The 19,978-nt window shown below is 35.1% G+C and overlaps 1 protein-coding gene across 2 annotated transcripts in view; it reads right to left on the minus strand.

Moving 5' to 3' along the window:
- Window positions 1-319: 319 nt before the first annotated feature.
- Window positions 320-19,978, minus strand: part of npr1a (natriuretic peptide receptor 1a) — a 122,395-nt gene continuing 102,736 nt past the window's right edge. For both annotated transcript variants that reach the window (XM_082186098.1, XM_082186099.1), the window contains exons 7-22: window positions 19,833-19,968; window positions 18,182-18,266; window positions 15,409-15,529; window positions 15,249-15,323; window positions 13,964-14,041; window positions 13,691-13,795; window positions 12,671-12,742; window positions 11,722-11,881; window positions 11,485-11,640; window positions 8,520-8,688; window positions 7,869-8,015; window positions 6,815-6,938; window positions 6,586-6,654; window positions 4,794-4,968; window positions 4,538-4,636; window positions 320-3,313 (exon numbers count right to left, since the gene is read on the minus strand). In XM_082186098.1, the coding sequence (XP_082042224.1) occupies window positions 3,162-3,313; window positions 4,538-4,636; window positions 4,794-4,968; window positions 6,586-6,654; window positions 6,815-6,938; window positions 7,869-8,015; window positions 8,520-8,688; window positions 11,485-11,640; window positions 11,722-11,881; window positions 12,671-12,742; window positions 13,691-13,795; window positions 13,964-14,041; window positions 15,249-15,323; window positions 15,409-15,529; window positions 18,182-18,266; window positions 19,833-19,968 (1,923 nt within the window). In that variant the 3' untranslated portion in view covers window positions 320-3,161. The remainder of the gene's footprint in view (window positions 3,314-4,537; window positions 4,637-4,793; window positions 4,969-6,585; window positions 6,655-6,814; window positions 6,939-7,868; window positions 8,016-8,519; window positions 8,689-11,484; window positions 11,641-11,721; window positions 11,882-12,670; window positions 12,743-13,690; window positions 13,796-13,963; window positions 14,042-15,248; window positions 15,324-15,408; window positions 15,530-18,181; window positions 18,267-19,832; window positions 19,969-19,978) is intronic.

The following is a 19,978-nucleotide window of genomic DNA, read 5'->3' on the forward strand; positions in this document are numbered from 1 at the left end:
CATTAATTTAATTGAAATAAAAATAATAAAAAAGGCACTTTTTGACTGCCATGCGAGGCATCAGTTGTTGTACACACACAAAGCCTTGTTTATTTATTATATTTATATCCATAGTTTTCAAAACCAAAAAAAAATAAATTGCTCATTTAACACATTGAGCTTATAACGGGGCATATTGTTTGAGTATTTGGGATCAAATTGAATATACTAATATAGCAGCACTTGCTTCTTAGATGCATTATTCTTTAAAAGCTTGATTTTGTGACAAATACCACATTACTGTATACCATTAAATGCACAATAATTTGTAAAGGCTCAGTGTTTTTAATGTGTTTATTTTACACAATCCGACTCCCCCGAACATAACCAAAAAACACAATAATCAATTTGAACTTCACTTGAAGACTTTGTAGTAATATACCAATATGACACACACAGACCCAGCTATCCAAACCACACATAAAAGACAGATAAAACGTTACAATCATTATTCATGCCCTCCGAACAGGAAAGCAAGAAGAGCTGCATCTTAAACACTGTACATCTGACATTATCAATCAGGATCTCATGACACAGGACGTCCTCCATCATGTCCACATGGTGCATTGCTACAGTTTGACAGAGTTGTCACAGCAGAAGATAAGTGATGTGGGAAAACACCGCATTTACATCTGGCACAGACATTCATGTTTATTACCAAAGCTTTTAATGCCATTAGATAATTGTTGGACTGTTTCCTCTCAGGGTGTACTGTATGCAGTCATCGGCACAGGGAATGGATCAAAGATTTCGGATTGTACTGAAATGTAACAGCTATCCCAGATGACTCTGACCCGCAGTGCAATTTGATGGCTCAGCAGGTGTCATCGCAACAGGAAAAGTCTCTGTCCAAATCCTCATTATCTCAGCTTATAGACACAGGGAGGTGAGCAGCACGGCACAATTTACACCTTATAAAACACCAGAATCTGTGAAAGTTTTCAGAATGGGGAAGAAATGTGTGTTTCAACTTGATCTTAAACTTGACATTTGCTTCATTGGATGGAAATGGGCATAGCTGAGATTTTGTCGTACACAGCAGGAAGTTGCTGGCTGGAAATGTTCATACTTTATCAGAAAATACTGTGTGCATTTTAATGAAGATGAAGATTTGAAAGACCTGCCCAAATCTACAAAACAATTTGAGCTGATAAATATTAAAAGGTGTATGATGTGTACATGGTTCAAGCTCTGAACCTAACAAAGATATTATGCTTATTGAAAACACAAGTCCAAAATATACTTATTTATATAATATAACTCCTCCTGCTCTAATCCACATTCATCACATTCTGAAGAGATGTTTTCATAATCCATTAAAATGTAACAATATGTAGTTGAATCACCATAATTCTAAGTGTCCAGCTACTTTAAACTGTTCACATCTTTGTTGTTCACATAATTGCAAGTTAGAAACATGGGATTTTGGGTAAAACAATTAAAATGGCAGCAGCTTCGACTTAAAGGAAGTACACATTTCAAATGTCTACACATTCAGCTATCTGCATTATTATTGGTCTTATTTTATTAAAGCTTGTGTGTCACATACTTTGTTCTTAAATATTTAGCAAAAGAATACAGAGGTGACAATTACATATTTTGCCATAATCTATACTGTTCAAAGGTTTGGTGCTAGTAAGATTTAGTCCCTTATGCTCAACAAGGCAGCATTTATTTGATCAAAAATACAATAAAAATATTGTGAAACATTATTGAACATTTCTTATTATTATCAATATTGATTCTACTTAACATTTTTGTGATTAATTTTTTAAAAGATTTCCTGAAAAAAGATAAAATGTCTTTACTGTTATTTTGATCATTTTAATGCATCCTTGCTGAATAAAAGTATCAATTTCTTTAAAAAAAAATCTTACTGACCCCAATTGTTTTTGAGTCCAAGCACATGAATGAATCAGAGTGGAATCTCTGATTTCATAAATGCAGCAAAAATAATATGAACCAATAACATCAAAGTGATCAAATTCGATCTTGATGGATAAAATCAAGTTCCATTTGAAAATGTCACTTTACGTAAGTTGAATGTGGTCATTTCTTGACTTTGAGGGGAAAGTAAATCCTGCAATTAAATGAACACAAGAACATCCCTGGGCTAGTTTTAGCTGGAACACTATTTCAACTAAAAACGAAAAACTTTTTTACATGTATACCATTCATTTACACGTTATTGTCTCAGTGTAAACTACAGAAGCGCAAATTTGTGGGAACGGTGATGTCATGTACATGCGTTTTACGTGTTCAGTCTATAGGTGCGTAGTGTTTCTTTACAAAGTGAGATCGCCAACTACTGCCAAATAATAGTCATTTTCACGGATCCGTGTGAACGTGAATCATTTTGATAACGTTGTTGTCTGCACGCAAAAAAACACAAAGGAAAAACCTTTCTGTTTTTAGTACATAGTTGTCGTGAGCTCTGAGAACAGAATCCATCATTGAACATTTCTATGCTTTCTTAATTATGCTTGACATTTATTATTATTTCTCTTTTGTGCGTAACTTTAATCTGTGGTTCAAACCCCTCTGGATCAGTTTTGGCAGATGGAAGAGTTTTGAACTGAACTCTGAATCACTGCATCCCAGAGGAATCGACAAAAAAAATAAAAAAATACAGGGGCTACAGCACTGTGTCTTTGTGTGACCAAAAACATGAACGACAACAAACAGACCCAAACAACTCCCGATGACTGCTTTAAAAAATCTGGACAAAGACCTATCACGACAAAACAACATTCAAAACTCTTACAAGACCCGGACGGGTATGATATCACACCAGCAGAAGGGCCTGCGCTTAAACATTCAGCTCAACAGTCACCAATCTGATGGTGTGTTATGTCATCATCCATTTGTCTAAACCATTCTGCTCAAGTATTGTTTTTTCTTTTTGAGTTTACTTGGCAAAAACAGTCATAGCGAAATTCCCATGAAGACATAACGTGAAACTTTGGGAGATGAAATATGAATAAGACCCAGTTTTGAAACGTTACTCTCTGAGTTTAGTCTTTCATCCTTTCGTCCCAGTTAAGGGTTGCAGTGTCCCACACTGTCCCAGTATTTGTTTAGATGTGTTTGTTTTGTAGCTCTTTTTCTCAGTCAGTCAGTTTTTAGGCATTGTTGGAGTCAACCTCTCCTAGCAGCCAGTACGTCCTCATCCGTCCCTTTCCCTTCATCTCAACATCCCCTCTGAGCTCCAGCTGGAAGCAGTTGAATTCCTCCAGAATGGCCCGTGTGGCTTCTGACACATGGATCTTCAGGGCTGATGGAAGAGGTATCAGTACACAGTAGATTATTATTATTTTATTTTTTTTGCATCAAATTAAATACTGTAACTAAGGTTCATTATATTGTTTAGCAAAATAAATGCAGTTTATAATTTATTCTAATAAATGATAATTTACCTAAATTAAAAAGGAAAAATGAGTCTGACATCAGAACTATTAGTACACCTGCATACAATAAATAAGTAAAAACAATAAATGTTTTTAATGTCAATTTAATGATCCTTGCTGAATAATGACCAAAACCAAATGACCAATATGACCTGTATGACCAAACATATGTAAATATTAACAGCTATTTAAGGATTCATCATCCACTTGATGAATGAGTTTTCAAATTGTCATTGCTCTTCCCAGGATAACACTGTTACTTATCACTATATTTTTGTGTATTTATATGGTCATTATGGCTCCCCACTGTAAAGTGATTTACAAATCCCTAATCAGTTCAACTGAATAAACGAATAGAACCGGTTTTCACATTCAGTGAGCTTAACCAATCATAACAGAGATCATTATATAAATAATTTTTAAAGATGCAGTAGTAAATAATGGGTTCCATTCCATCTGTCAGAAAGAGGGTGCAAAATTATAATTTTAACCACTATACTGTTCAAAATTTTAGGGTCAGTAAAATTTTATTAATTTAAAAAAAAGAAATTACTACTTTTATTAATCAAGGATGCATTAAATTGATCAAAAGTGACAGTAAAGACCTTTATAATGTTACAAAAGATTTCTATTATAAATGCGGTTCTTTTGAACCTCATCAAAGACTGCTAAAAATGTATGGCTGTTTCCACAAAAATATTAAGTAGCTCAACTCTTTACAACATAGACAATAATAAGACATGTTTCTTGAGCAGAAAAATCTGCATTTTAGAATGATTTCTGAAGGATCATGTAACACTGAAGAGAAATGATGCTAAAAATTCAGGTTTGCATCATAGGAATATACATTTTAAAATATAATAAATTTAATATATAATAGAAAAGAGTTATTTTAAATTGTAATATTTCAAAGTAGTACAAATAATGCAGTCTTGGTGAGCATAAGAGACTTAAAAAAAAAAAAAAAACTTTTTACAGTAGTGTAAATTACAAATACTGCAGTGAAAAACCTTCACTTACATAATAAATGGACTTAAATGGACAACAGAAGTGTTGAATATCACCCCTTTAAAAGTCTGGAGGCACCTCACCTTCTCCATTGGATTCCATACGTGAAGATGTGTTGACTGTATCGCCAAACAAACAATACCGAGGCATCTTTAAACCAACCACCCCTGCACACACAGGACCTGGACACATGAAAACACACAACCAAACACATATAACCGCCAGTCAAACTTCTCCATTACAGTCAGTCATGAACAAACAGATGCGTCCCAGAGAGGGCAGACTGCTCTGTGCTCTACTTGTACTCTATTAAACACTTTCATGACCCATGATCCTCACCGCTGTGGATGCCGATGCGTAGGCGGAGCTGTTGGCTGGGTCGGTGGCGGATTCGAAAGGAGTGAACGGCCTCCAGCAGAGCAAGAGACATGCGGGCAATCTCGCGTGCATGCAGTTTCCCGTTCCTCACGGGAAGTCCCGACACCACCATGTAAGCATCGCCGATGGTCTCCACCTGGGGGCGCCACACAAAAACACATCATTACCCTTGTAAAATAAGAAGTGCATTTGATCCTACTGAACGTGCACGTGTAGTGTATTTCACATCTTAAAAGTATAATGAAATTAAAGGCCATTTATGTGTACTTAAATAGAGTACACTTTCATGATTTTGTTTTTAACACTCTTAATTGGGATTTTTGGTTACACTTTATTTTAAGGTGTCCTTGTTACAGTGTAATTATACATTTAAGTACTGAGTATTATAAATGAACTACGTGTACTTACTATAGGGTTAGGATTAGGTTTGGTTTAAGGCTAGTTGCATGTAATTATGCCTAATTTATAGTAATTTCTATGGAAACTAAATGTAACATATGCAACAAGGACATTGTAAAATAAAGTGTAACCCACTTTTTTAAGTAGTCTGTGTTACAGTTTAATTAGGCATTTAAGTACTGAGTAATAATAATTAACAACGTGTACTTACTATAGGGTTAGGTTTAGGGTTAGTTGCATGTAATTATACACAATTTGTAGTAATTACTATAGTAACTACATGTAATGTGTAAACAAGGACACTTTAAAATTAAGTGTTACCAGATTTTACATTTTGTTACACTTTATTTTAAGGTGCCATTTTTACACTGTAATTATACAAATAGTAATATTAATAAACAACATGCACTTATAACATGGACTATATAATTAGGGATAGGGTTTGGTTTAGGGTTAGTTAACCCTTTAAATAAGTACAGTTATTTTCGATGTGTTGACTAACATACTAAAACGCTTATAAAGTATGTAATTCAATGTTACATTTAAAGTTAATATATTTTAAATAAACTAAATTACAATTTCATCATTATAAATATATGTAATTACTGATATGTAATTACTAATTTATTTACATAAATTAAATTAAAGTATGTTTAAAGTATATTTACCAAAATGTTTGTCAGTACATTCAACAGTAAACTTGAACCATATTTCAAAGATAATAGAAGTAATTATGAAATTACATAATAAAGATGTACTTAAGTCCTACTTAAGTGGGTCAAAAACATTTTTATTTAATTGCAACTAACATGTAATAAAGTGCCTGAAAACATTATTCAGATTGGACTTAACAATGAAACATTTGATTCAAATCCTATTTATTTTGTTAGTGCAAATTACTAGTCTTGTGGTGAATAATTCATCCATGCAAGTTAATACATACATGCGCGCACACACACACACAGTCTTTGTAATATTTAATCAATATGGCCTTCCTTCTCTGATGACGTCAGTTTGACGTCTTTGGAACATCACCTTCAAATGTCAGTCTGCTTTGACATCGAGGTGAATGGAACCTACTTTTCTAGATCCAATCAATTCCCAGTGGAAAAAACAAGCCACACCCTCTATTTTCACTCAGAAAATACATCACAATACTGAAGTAAAGTCGGTCGCAACTTTAAGTATATTCCTTTAAAGTATATTATTTCCATAATAAGTACTCTTTTTAAAGTATACTACTTTTTTTACGAGGGTCGGCTCACTGATTGTGAGATGCATCTCAGCCACTTTCAGCTAATGAAGCGCTCATGTTGTTGAACAAATGCTGAATGTAATGACTGTCTGGAATTACCTTGTACACATCAAAATTGTCGATGATTGCATCAAAGCAAGTGTAGAGATCATTCAGCAGCGTCACCACCTGTGGGATGTACAAATCGACAAATAGATACTCTGTTTTAGCTCAATACTGCACTGTGACTAATTGTCACAGTAAACGACAAAATTAGCATATAATTATTTCCGTGCGTCTCCTTGAGGAGTGTTTACTGAATTATACCCAATGCTGGAGGTTTTCTTACCTGCATTGGTGTGCTCTCAGCTGATAATGCGGTGAAGCCCACAATGTCACTAAAGTAGATGGTGACCGAGTCAAAAGCTTCTGCCTGCACCAACTCACCTCGCTTCAGCTGCTCAGCCACTGAACTGCAACAAAAAATGCACACACAATGAGACACGGCCTCATGCCAGAGAGAAAATGATTTCAATTGGCAAAAAAAGATGCCTTGTGGATTCAGACTTTTAGACCCCACTACAGTTGCATGTGCTCTTTTTTTATGTTTTATAAAATATGTGCACATCACTTTAAATGAATCATTTAAAAGAACCAGGTCAAAATATATATATTTTTTGTGAATAAATGTTGCATTAGAATTACACATCTCATATTTTTTACAAACACAACCGATCAAAAGTATTGGGTCGGTAAAATATTTGAATGTTTTTGAAAGAAGTCTCCTAAGCTCACACCAAGGCTGCATTTGTATGATTAAAAATACAGTAAAAACAGTAATATTGCAAAATATTTTTACAATTTATAATAACTATTGTATTATATTTTAAAATGCATTTTAGTGAATTTTCAGCATCATTACTCCAGTGTTCAGTGTCACATGATCAATCAGGAATCATTCTAATATGCTGATTTGCTGCTCAAGAAACATTTCTTATTGATTATTATCAATGTTGAAAACAGTTGTGCTGCTTAAAGTTTTTGTAGAAACCATTCTACATATTTTTCAGGATTCTTTGTTGAATATAAAATTTCAAAAGAACAGTATTTATTTGAAACAGAAATCTTTTGTAACATTATAAATGCATGTAATGCAACTTTTAATTAATTAAATGCATCCTTGATGCATAAAAGCATAAATTACCCTAAAAAATCATACTGATCTTAAACTTTTAGTTGTGTGATTTACAAACTCTTTGCAAATTGGTTTCGACAAATCATTATAAAGAATCAGTTCAAACGAAAGAATCACACCAGGTGTTGGTAGTGCTTCCAAAACAAAAAGCAGAAATAAACAAGAATAAAAATCATTTATAAATATGAAAGATATGTGTGGGACTTACTGTGGGAGGATCTGATAGAGCAGAGTTTCAGCTTTACGTTTCTCCTCATGGTACGCCTGCGTCCTCTCCTCCACCAACTCCTCCAGGTTATTGGCATACAGCTCCATACGGGATAAGAGGTTATCCAGGATGTTGGAACCAAATCCACTGAGGCCAAAACGGAGAAGGTGAGGCAGAGACAAGAGATGTGAATGTGTGTCTGATCACTGCAGCATAGGCAGTGCATGCAGATTTCCACAAAAATAAATAAATACATACATAAAAATTAACACCCATAATACACAATGTTCATTTCGTATATAATGATTATTAAAGTATATTAATCAATAAACATATTAAGAAATATAAATATTTTAATTTGATTGACTACCGATAAGAGTTTATGTAGATGAACTGAATAATAATAATAAAGCATTCAAAGTTGTGTATTGCCTCATATTAATTAAGAGACTATATATTATAGAAGAGTGCTTTTAAAAATTCATTAAATGAATAAACTTAAAATTATGAAAAGTTTAACAATAAACAGTGACCAGTTACATTGTCTGAAACTATACACATGACATTAGGCATACAAATTTCAACCCAAAGTCTGCTATTTGGTCAATTTGTCAAGTCACTTGTTCATGAGATGATTTGTGTTTTAGGTACCGGTTATTCTTGCGGAGCAGAACTTTAATCTGGCTGAAGTCTGGCCTCTCGTTGACGTCTTCAGACCAGCAGCGCTGCATCAGCTGTCCCATCTCATCGCTGTGGCTCTGAGGACACAGCAGCGGACGCAGGTACGGCCACCGGCCCTCCACCACACGCTCTATGACCTCTGAAACAGAGATTACAGACAGCAAAGGAGGAACATGTAAATAAACATTCTCCTGACAATGAGTTACACAACTCTCTATCACAGCAAATAACATGCATAGATTAGAAAATAGAGTTAGCATATCAAATTTCACAGAAAAACAGTGAGAGTGATCGGACTCCCTGCTGGTGTGAGTAAAAGAGAGACAGAGACAGACAGAGAGCAAATATGTGAGAAAAAAAAAAGAGTAAAAGAGATGAAAGTGTCATTCACAGGTTTTGAGAGGACCTTGGACTTAACAAATGTCTTCACAGCAATCAATGCGAATAATGATGACAGGACCTTCCTGTCTCACTCCTCCTTTATCTTTATTCATGGACCTTTAAGTGCATAGCTGGCTCTAAAATACGATTGGATGAACCGCTTGCAAAGCGGCTGTAGCTTATTTATACACAAGTGTGGTTCTACTAGTTTCCAAACAAGTTTCCACCACTCTGTTTGCCATTGTTCATCAAGCACATAGTCCCGTCTCAAACTCACTCACACATTTTGGCACTCAAACAAACAGATAGTAGTACAGAAATTTAAACATTGTGGCTTTAATACATTTAATTATTTATTGATGTCTTAAATTGTCAACTATTGCCAATGTTCCCTATAGAATCTATCTATCTATCTATCTATCTATCTATCTATCTATCTATCTATCTATCTATCTATCTATCTATCTATCTATCTATCTATCTATCTATCTATCTATCTATCTATCTATCTATCTATCTATCTATCTATCTATCTATCTATCTATCTATCTATCTATCTATCTATCTATCTATCTATCTATCACTCTGTGCAAACTGTCAATACCAGTGTCTCTGTCATTCTCTCATTGATGTCTTTGAATCCCTTTGTTCTCATGGTGAGCTGGCGCTGCTCCAGATATGCCGCTAATGTTTTGTTGTCTTTCTTTAATGCAGCCGCTGGCATGTGTGTGGTGATCCATTTATGAGTATGGGTGACATCGCCGAGTTTAAGTGAATGTGTGTTTGTGTCCATGTTTCCACCACCCACCACCTACATAAGCAATACTGACACTGATAGAATGTAAATAAGACACAGAACATAGGCTTCCCATCCCAAAACACCCAAAATAAAGCAAGCAGCGGAGACAGTTACTGTCACAGCTGAAAGTGACCAGGACACTTCTAAACTTTTAAATGCAGCATAACTTATAAACAATATCTCTATTGCATGTATTTATTTGAGTGTGTGTATATATTGGCATACTGAACACTTAGACATTTCTGAATGTCACTGCAGTAAAAAATAAATAAATAAAAAGATTTCAAAACAAGTGTCATTTGTAAAAACTCTACTCAAACCTTTCTCAGAAACAACTTAACTTTCCTGAGCCATTTTTACAATGACTTTTAATCAACTGGTGTTTTATCTAAAACCTAAGTCTACTGGTTTAGGCCTCTATTACTAATACTTTGGTAAATTGGACTTTGACTTTTGGAAAGTTATTTCATCTTGCTCACAAAGTGAGTGAGTGAGAGTCAGAGAGAGTGAGAGAGAGTGTGAGAGAGAGAGAGAGAGAGGTGCGGTGAATGTAGACACACAGATGACATGGAATGGAAAAATGACATGGTAAAGTGTTATCAGTGTAATTAGCTGCATAATCTGTGTCTTATTAACACATTTTATTTAATGCTGTTTTGATTCACATCAAAGAGCTAAATGAGAAAGCACTCTCACCTGCATAATGGCTTAACCATTCTTGTGAGTGGAATGCTGCAATATTCATATTCACAAATAAAAACTTCTCTTGAAAGCATGAAATAAAATGTATGTCTCTTTCATGCTTTTTTAGGGATTAAACAGTGATTAAACGGCACTTTTTAGAGTCTGTTGCTAAAACGGAAAATTCCAATATGAAAATTATGCAAAATTCAGCAAAGCCAGCATTGGGTGATAAATAAGAGTGTCTATGATAAAGAAAAGGAAAAATCTTTTAAAATAAAGTGTAACATGCCAAGTTCTAAGAAATGTACTGTTTGTATTCATGTTGGTTTTCAGTGTTACTAACTTATTAACTAAAATGACAACTAAAACTTTTAAAAATAATTTCAGTCATTAAAATATTGATGAAATAAAATCAAACAATAAATATCACATGAAACTTAAAAATTAGAAATGTTGCATTGGCATCTAACTGGAATAAATAACTTTATGTATAAATAAGTTTGTATATAAAAATGAAACTAAAACTTAAACTGAAATGACAAAGAATTACACAAATTGTTGTACTGAAATGTAGAAATGTAAAAAAAAAGAAGACAAAAACAAATTAAAATTAAAACTATCAATAAAAGTGAATTAAAAAATAAATAAACACTATAATGGTTTATAATTAATAAAATAACACTGGCTGGTATCATATGGTTTTGAAAATGTCAGTTACATTATTTTGTCCAACCATTTATTTATTTATTCACAAATTTAGCATTTTTATTAATATATATATATATATAGTGTATATATTCATTAAATATCATTAATTTGGGGAATCACAGCATATTACATTTCTAAAATATGATATCAGGACAGTTGTATCACCCTGATATTTCTGACTTTAAGCCCATCAAAAAATCTAAATGAACTTTAATTCAGAAATTAAGAACATGCCTGAAGAGGTGTATTCACATCATTGTATTTATGGATTACATTTGAATGTACTTTTGAATAAATGAATAGATCTCGACACAATAATAACATGTTGATTATACCTGTACAGTATTATGTGTGAGCTCTGACCTTTGGGGCTAAGACAGGGACCTTCCAGGTAGAAGACGCCCTTCAGCAGGGCGAGTTCCTGCAGGATGATGCCAAAGCTGTAGACGTCACTCTTTTGTGTTCCACATGCAGGGGGGTTGTCGGCACGCAGAAGCTCTGGGGCCGTCCACAGCTGGCCTACATGTGCAAACATTGATATTACGGGCTTCTCCACACGCATGCATTCTATATCTACGTACGTGTTGCCATGGTACTCACGTGCATAGAAAGCGTGCAGATCCTCTAAGTTGTTTTCCTTGCGGAAACTTTCCAGACCATAATCTGTGATCTTCAGCACGAAGCGGCTGTCCACCACGCAGTTGGAAGACTTCAGGTTGCCATGAGAGACAATGACGCTGTTGTGGAGGAACGCCATTCCCTGAGTGGTGAAAAGATGACACTCTTACAAAGACATCTGACAGCATCCATCGTATTTACCAACACCGCACCACGAAAATATTAATTAAAGACTCCTTTGCAACTGCAATAACGCTTTCTGGAGTCATAATTTGCCAGTCAGGGAAGTGACATCCTCATAAACCCTTTCAAATTACACAAGTCTCACCACTGCATAATGTCAAACCAAGAACAGTATTTTAAAATATGTAAAGCAGTTTGCTGTAGATTCATACAGTTACATTTTAGTGTTCTTTAACAAGAAACATTAAAACAGCATGACATCTTTCCCTTTCCTTCTCCCTCTGAGATTAAAGGGATAGTTCACCCAAAAATTTAAACTCTGTCATTAATTACTCACACTTATGTCGTTCTAAACTCGTATGACTTTCATTCATCTTCAGAACACAAATGAAGATATTTTTTATGGAATCTGAGAGATTTCTGTCCCTCGATTGACAGCTACACAACTACCAATTTGACGCTTCATAAAGTTCATAAAGACAATTTGGACTAAATCACTCGATTCATATGGATTAGTTTTACGATCTCTTTATGAATTTTTTTGTCAAAGTGGTAGTTGTGTAGCTGTCAATGGAGGAACAGAAATTCAGATCTTCGAGATAGATTTATCTCTTCGAAAACAGAGATTCGTGTTCCAAAGATGAACGAAACACTAATGCGATGGAACAACATGAGGGTGAGTAACTTATGACAGAATTAAAATGTTTGGGTGAACGAACCGTTTAAGCGAAGAAGGTGAAATGCTCACCCTAACGATGTCACTGATCAGAGAATAGCGGAACATCCAGTCCAGCGTGATTCCATCACTCTCCATTAGGTCCTACAGGTCACAAACACACATATAAACACACTATTAACTATTAACTACAACTTTTGCCTCAATAAACTCCTAATTACTGCTGATTAATAGTTAGTAAGGTAGTTGTTAAGTTCAGGTATTGGGTAGAATTAAAGGCCCCAATATACACACAGCGAAGTTCTTTTTCGTTCTTTGCTTAGGGGTAAAACGAAGTTCGGAATACGTGACCAGCGTCAGCGAACATTCGATGCCGCCCACACTGCTGAGAAATACGTTTAGATTAATATGTAAAAATGTGCAGCACGCGCATGTTTTAACGCGGACGTCTGACCTCGACTGAGTGAACAGTGGAAATGAAGCGGAAAAGATTTTCACGTGAAAGGCGGCGGAGTCTTCATACACACCTAACTATTATGTAATCGCCACAGATCAATGGTAGTAGAAAAGGTGTTTACCAGCCGGAGCCGAACCTTTCTGGAAAGTTCGATTTGGCCAACTGTTTAGAACTCCCAAAACAAACTCCAAACAAAGTTCATTTTGGCTTGATTTTGTTCGAAATGACGTCACATCAGTTCGTTGTTCGATTTTGCTTGAAGTATATCGGGGCCTTAAGGGATGTAGAATATGGTCATGCAGAATAAGGCATTAATATGTGCTTTAGAAGTACTAATAAACAGCCAATAACCAAGTAATATGCAAGTTAATAAGCAACTAGTTAATAGTGAGAATATTTGTTATAGTTATAGTGAGAAGAACTTATACTGTATGTGATGGTAGAAAAACATGTTTTTATTTGTTTAATTATTCATTATTTATTTATGCATGCATGCACGCATGCAGGGAAAATACTGGCAAGGTAAGTCAAAATTGGAATCCTTATTGTTGAGCCCTGGTTAGTGTAACAAAAAGTGTAGCATAAATATGAGCCATCTATTAATACATAGATTCGTCGTGTTCGTGAGTGTTTACCTGTAAGCTGCCTCGAGGGCAGTACTCAGTAAGGATGCAGATGTTGGGTGTGTCGATACAAGCACCAATAAAGCGCGTCAGGTGCTCATTTTGAACATCTCGCATCTATAACAGTAATGAACAAAGAGAGAGAGAGAGAGAGCGAGAGAGAGCTGTTTAGCCCCTCTTTTTCCATCAGTCCCCAGCTATTAATATCTCCCAGAACATCATATAAACTTAATTATGATGAAGGCACCTGGCAAAAAGCACAAAACGGCATGGACGCACACTTACATGTTTGAGTTCAAACAGCACTTTCCTGGTGAGCTCAATGCGTTTCTTGTTGACATACTTAATGGCTGTTATGTTTCCCTGGAAAAGAGGCAGTAATGCACATTAGTTTCACCCTGATTGTGGTCGTGGGCTTAGCAAAGTGTCCGAGGACTTTGGAGACAGAAGAAATGCCTCTTCATTAGAAAAAAAGAGAAACATAATGAGTTAATTAAGCATCATCCTAATTAATGGAGAAAATGATGACATGTGGAGATGAATAGCACACATCCTCAGGGGTTCTGCTTAATTGGAGAGGAGCTAGATCAACAGATGAAGAACTGGCCATTAGCCTGGGCAAGCCGATGGTATTATGGAGGAACTAAAGATGAACCCTGCCATTATTTGACATGTCAGTTGCTAGGCAGGATATTTTCAAATGTAAAAAAAACAGCACACGGATAGAACAGTAATTAGTAAAACAGGGAATGAATGAATGAATTAATGTATTGGAATGAAGGGGTCTAAATAATAAACCTCTTATTTTGACTCTTCATTGTGTATTTTCATCCATTGTGAAAAAGAAGTACAATTTAGCATACTCTTAAAAATGGTGCTTTTTACAGAAACAATGTATTTTAAAGGAATATACTTCAGTGCAAACTGAATGCAATGTTTTCAGACAATTGCATGAAAATTTATTAAAGATTACATTTATGTTAAATGCAATTAGCAAAACTTTAGAGCTAATTCGACTTTAGGACTTACTGTAAGTACATCTTTATATGTCTTTGAAATATGGTTAAAGTTATCATCTCAGTTCTCGCGCATGCGTCGTGGCGCTCCTGTAAACTCGCGTCAAAATTAATAGTTCAATTAAGGTTTTTTTGTTTTATTATTCTCGTCGCTTAATAAACTTAAGGTTGAGCCACTGTAGTCACTTGGACTATTTTAACAATGTCTTTACTAACTTTTCTAGGCCGGCAGAATACAATTACCTAGCAGCCTATGAAGGAGTGAGACGTCAGCTCTCAGATTTCATCAAAAATATCTTAATTTGTGATCCGAAGTCTTACAGGGTTGGAACAACATGAGGGTGAGTAATTACTGACAGAATTTTCATTTTCAGAAAAAGGCTCCTAAATTTAAACAGGATCATGATTTTAAAAATCATCCTATCAGATGAACAGTCAAATGAACACATTCTATTTAAAAATGTTTACATTAAAAGACAAAAAGATAATGAGATTCGAATGTGACCTAATGGGCCCAGTGGCCCATCCACCCCTAACCACTAAATCTTTAATACCTTGTAGTAGCCAGTCTTGGCATAGATCTGGAAGTTTCCATCCATAGTCAGCAGTGAGCCATAGTTAGAGCCTCTCTGTGTGTGGAAAGAGGAGTAAGACATGAGTATGTTTACTTAAACTATTGTAAACTCTTAGAAATGACAGTGTGTTCCCCCTCACCAGTGAGATGGTGAGTTTGCTGCAGGTTCTGCGCAGCATCTTCTCCATGTTACTCATCTGGATGTCCTCCCAGTGCACACGCCACAGCTGAGCGGTCAACTCGTTCTCCAGCTTCAGCTTCCTGATGCCCGCCGAGTGACAGACAGAGAAAGAGACAGAGAGAGAAAGAAAGAAGAGTATAAATATGCAGAGGAGAGGGACAATGAGAGAAGGGATGTAATGGGGGAAACATCAGATAAAAAAGACAAAAGAGAATAACAAACCCACGTTAAAGATAGTGAGTCACCCATGTTAAATAAGACAAGCCAATATGTGTGTCACTGTCAGCAATGGAATATTTAAAAGACATATGTAATAATAGATAAAATATCCCTCAGAGGAAAAGAACTTTGATATTTTATTATTAGAAGTATCAGCAGAATTATTATTATATAATGACTAAAGCATGCAGACATTTATAGAATGAATACAGAGCACAATAAACACAATCGTATTGTCAGTATATATAGTTGGGCTATTCTACAATTACTTATAACTTAAGACTTATAATAATAAGATAATTTATTAAAACATATATTGTTTCCTATAAAGGAAGTGTGTACACTGCAGTTAGAATTTTTGGCATCTGAAAGTGAGCAACAGCATCCACCAGAGCAATTGTAGAGTGACCCATTGAAAAATGTGGTATTCATCGAAACATGGCTGTAAAAAGAGGTAAATGGAATTACAGAAACAGAAGATCACCAATGCACAGATATCTGACAGTCGAAAGCAGGGGTCTCCAACCTTAATGTGAGAGAGCCTTTGAAGGAATAAAATAATAATCTATTTGAGCCTAATTGATACACATTTATAATAAACCATTTGTGTCTTCATAATGACAATAACACACTGTTGCTATTTTCACTGCTAGTTATTATTTGCGTGTCCCAGTGTGTACGTTCATCCCTAAATAAAAGACATGAAACATAAAAACAAAACGTGACAGCTCTAATCATATGTCCTATAAATTAAAATGTCCTAAGAATTGATAAGTAGAGGTGAGACGAGACACTTAGCTCACGAGACGAGACACGAGATTGAGTTCACGAGACAAGAGGAGATTTTTGCACAGTATTCTTAAGAAATCCTCAATGACAAAATTCATGACTGGAAAAATTGTCTGTAGGAGCATTTTGAAATGTTTTAACTGATCATCTTGTAATGAATGCCACTTTAGTTCTACTTTCTAAGTATGAATTATCACATACATTGAAAGACAACAACTCAACTGACTGGCTTTTCTCCTGTATGATTTCACATGAGTCTCTTCAGACCGTACTGTACATGAATTAAGAGCTTCCAGAACTTCTGATAGAGGCTGTGTTACATCCTAATTGAACTCCTTTCCACAAATTGAACATAGAAATAAAAACAGTATGAATAACAAAAACAAATAACAGTTTTTTCTTAGTCTTATTAAGTGCAAACAATAAGTGGAACCATAATCAAAGTACTCTCTCAATATTCAAAGTTCAAACAGAGACCAAAACAGAGACTAAAGCTAAGAGGTGGTTAAACCTACACTATCCAGCCTAAGATAGGTTTGATATTGGGAGACAGGCTATTGTATGTAGCCGAAATTGCGTGCATTCAGGGAGCTCGCGTTTTACTGTCGCCTTCGTGATCGCACATACTTTGTGTAGAGGGAGCGGTGGTGCTGAGCGCGCATTCGCTCTTTTGCGCAACGACTCCGCCATGGTCAGTCACACTATGGTCAGTCATCTCTCACCTTACTCTCGTCACGTGATCAGTGAACTGTGATTCCTGCTGCACATTGTGCGACTGCAGCTCGTGCTGGATGAGCAAAGCAGACGTTTACAATAGTTTACAATTGAAGCGACCATTATCCAACTGAATTAAATGGTTTTTAATTCAATAAAAAAGCAAAACGACAGTGGAGGCGGTGCAGCAATGGGCACTGTAGTGTGATGTAAATATAGCAGTGTCATATTCTATGCTAATTTCACCCTAACGCTCCGTCATGGCAATATCGCGAGACAGCTTTTCACCTTGACGAGAAATCTCATCACATTTTAATATCGTGATACTCTATATGCAAGAACTGGAAGCAACACGTTTTGACAGAAAACTCTGACCCTACCCCAACTCTAAATAGAAATATATGTAACACTATGTGTAACATTTATTTAATGTTTTTAAATGTATATAAGTTATAAGTCTTATAAAGAAATAAGTGCAATTAAATAAAAAATGTATTATGGTAATAGAATGTGAACAGCTGAACATCACTGATCTACAGCATATTTGGACAACAGTTTAAACTTTGCCTTTTTAATAAAGCACAACCATCATTGGTTGCAATCCTCAGCATGAATTTAACAGAAATCATATGCATTTCATCGTCATTGGATACACATTTCGAATAAAGTGATGAAGTCATGGAGACGTAGAATGAGCTGCTATATCTGTCTCTGTCGTTGTCTGGCAGTAAGTTCCCTAATTAAACATCAGGAACAGATAGAGAAGAAAGACAGAAAGAAAGACAGACAGAGAGATATAATATATCAGACCCATATCGCCCAAAGATCAGTATTTTCACACCTGACACTATAGTGTTACACTATGTCTACACTGCAGGCCAATGACGCAACAAAAACAAGAACGCTCATGTTATAATCAATAAAGCTTCATTAAAGCGCTCTAAATTTGTTATGTCGCTCGCTCTCAGTATAGACACTGCATGTGTTTATCTGCACGGGTTTCAACTGACCTGTATATGAAGACTGTGACCGTTACGATGATGATAAAAATGAAGCACACCACTATGGAGATCATCTGGTGCATGGTGACCGTCTCTGAGGAACAAAACCAAGAACACAATGTCCACACATAATTTCATTATATTTCACAGAGACAGCAGTAATCTAACCTGCTGCAATCATTTCATACATTTTATTCTGACATTTATTCATACATTTTATTCAGTATTTGAAACCATATAATAAGGTTTCAATGAGAACTGCATGAAATTGACAAAAAAACTAATTTACCATGAGGGCTGTTGCTAAGTAGGCCACTTCTTCTAAATCTTAATCAGATGGGTCATTTCCATAATGCGGTCTTAATATGCTGGAATTTTAAACTTACATTCACATTGATGATCACATCAGTATTTTTACCTGTTCAAAAGTTTGGGGCCAATTTTTAAAAAAGAGATTTATACTTTTATTAATCAAAAATGCATTCAATTGATCAGAAGACACAGTAAACTAATCTAATCTATTTCAATTTCAAAACTTGCAATTCATCAAAGAATCTTGAAAATATGCCATAGTTTCCACAACATTTTTTACAACACTGATGATATTAAGAAATGTTTCTTGAGCAGCAAATCATCATATTAGAATGATTTCTGAAGGATCATGTGATACTGATGACTTGACTAATGGCTGATGTAAAATCACAGGAATAAAAACATTTTTAAATATACTCAAATAGAAAACAGTTATTCTAAATTGTAATAATATTTCACAATATTACTATTTTACTGTATTTTCGATCAAATAAATGCATTCGATCCCAAATGTTTTGAATGGTAGTGTAAATAATTCCCCTATTTTAATATGAGCCATTTTGGTCTGGGTCCTTAATTACATCATCCTCCAGGAAGTGACAATTTTGGAGGGAAAACAACAACAACAACACAAACATTAGTAAGTATTAGATGGATCTGATGAATCCTGTTATGTTTTGTGCTATTAGTTGGTTTCCATCTTATCCTATAATTTGTATGGTCATCCTATAATTGGTATGGTTGACTTGACATGCCTGATCTTTACCAGAACACATTACAGTAAGTATAAACAAAGTATAAACACAAGCATTTTAATTTCAAAAATTGATGAGACCACAGAGAAAATGAAGCCCTCACAATAATGATGAACTGCTATGTGGTATTTTTGGATCTGTTATTAACCTAAACTTAATTACGTAAGATTATAGAGCTGTATTAAAACAACATGGAACATTCCTTGATTTAATTATAACGTTAATCATTAACTCCAAGTGTTTCAACCCACTTAAAAAAATCCATTAACTGGTCACTACAGTCTTAATATCAAAGCTGATTGCACAGATTCTACTTTAAAACACTGCACTAAATTATAATGATAAACATTACTTGGCAACACTTTACACCTCTATATATACTGTGAGCAAATGTTTACATGTATGTGATGTATATATTCATGAATATGCATGTGTGTATATATAAATATAAATGCAAGCACATGGAATATTGATTTGAGTCTAATTTATCTGGGAAGGTATATTTTGGAACATGATTTTGGCTGAGAACAGTGGAGTCTGGTGTCTTTTCATAGAGATCTATTATTGTATGAGTTATATGGGTCTGCACTTACTTGCCAGGCAGGAAGGGTTGTCATTTTTGAAGCCACACAGAGGGATATCTGGAGGCGGACTTCCCTTCAGCCAGTGCACCTTCATCCCTGGCTCTGGAATCATTTGTTTCTGACTGCCATTATACACGGATACAATCTAAGACACA

This window comes from Leuciscus leuciscus (assembly GCF_965113295.1).
Source record: "Leuciscus leuciscus genome assembly, chromosome: 12".
NCBI classification, from domain to species: Eukaryota; Metazoa; Chordata; class Actinopteri; order Cypriniformes; family Leuciscidae; genus Leuciscus; species Leuciscus leuciscus.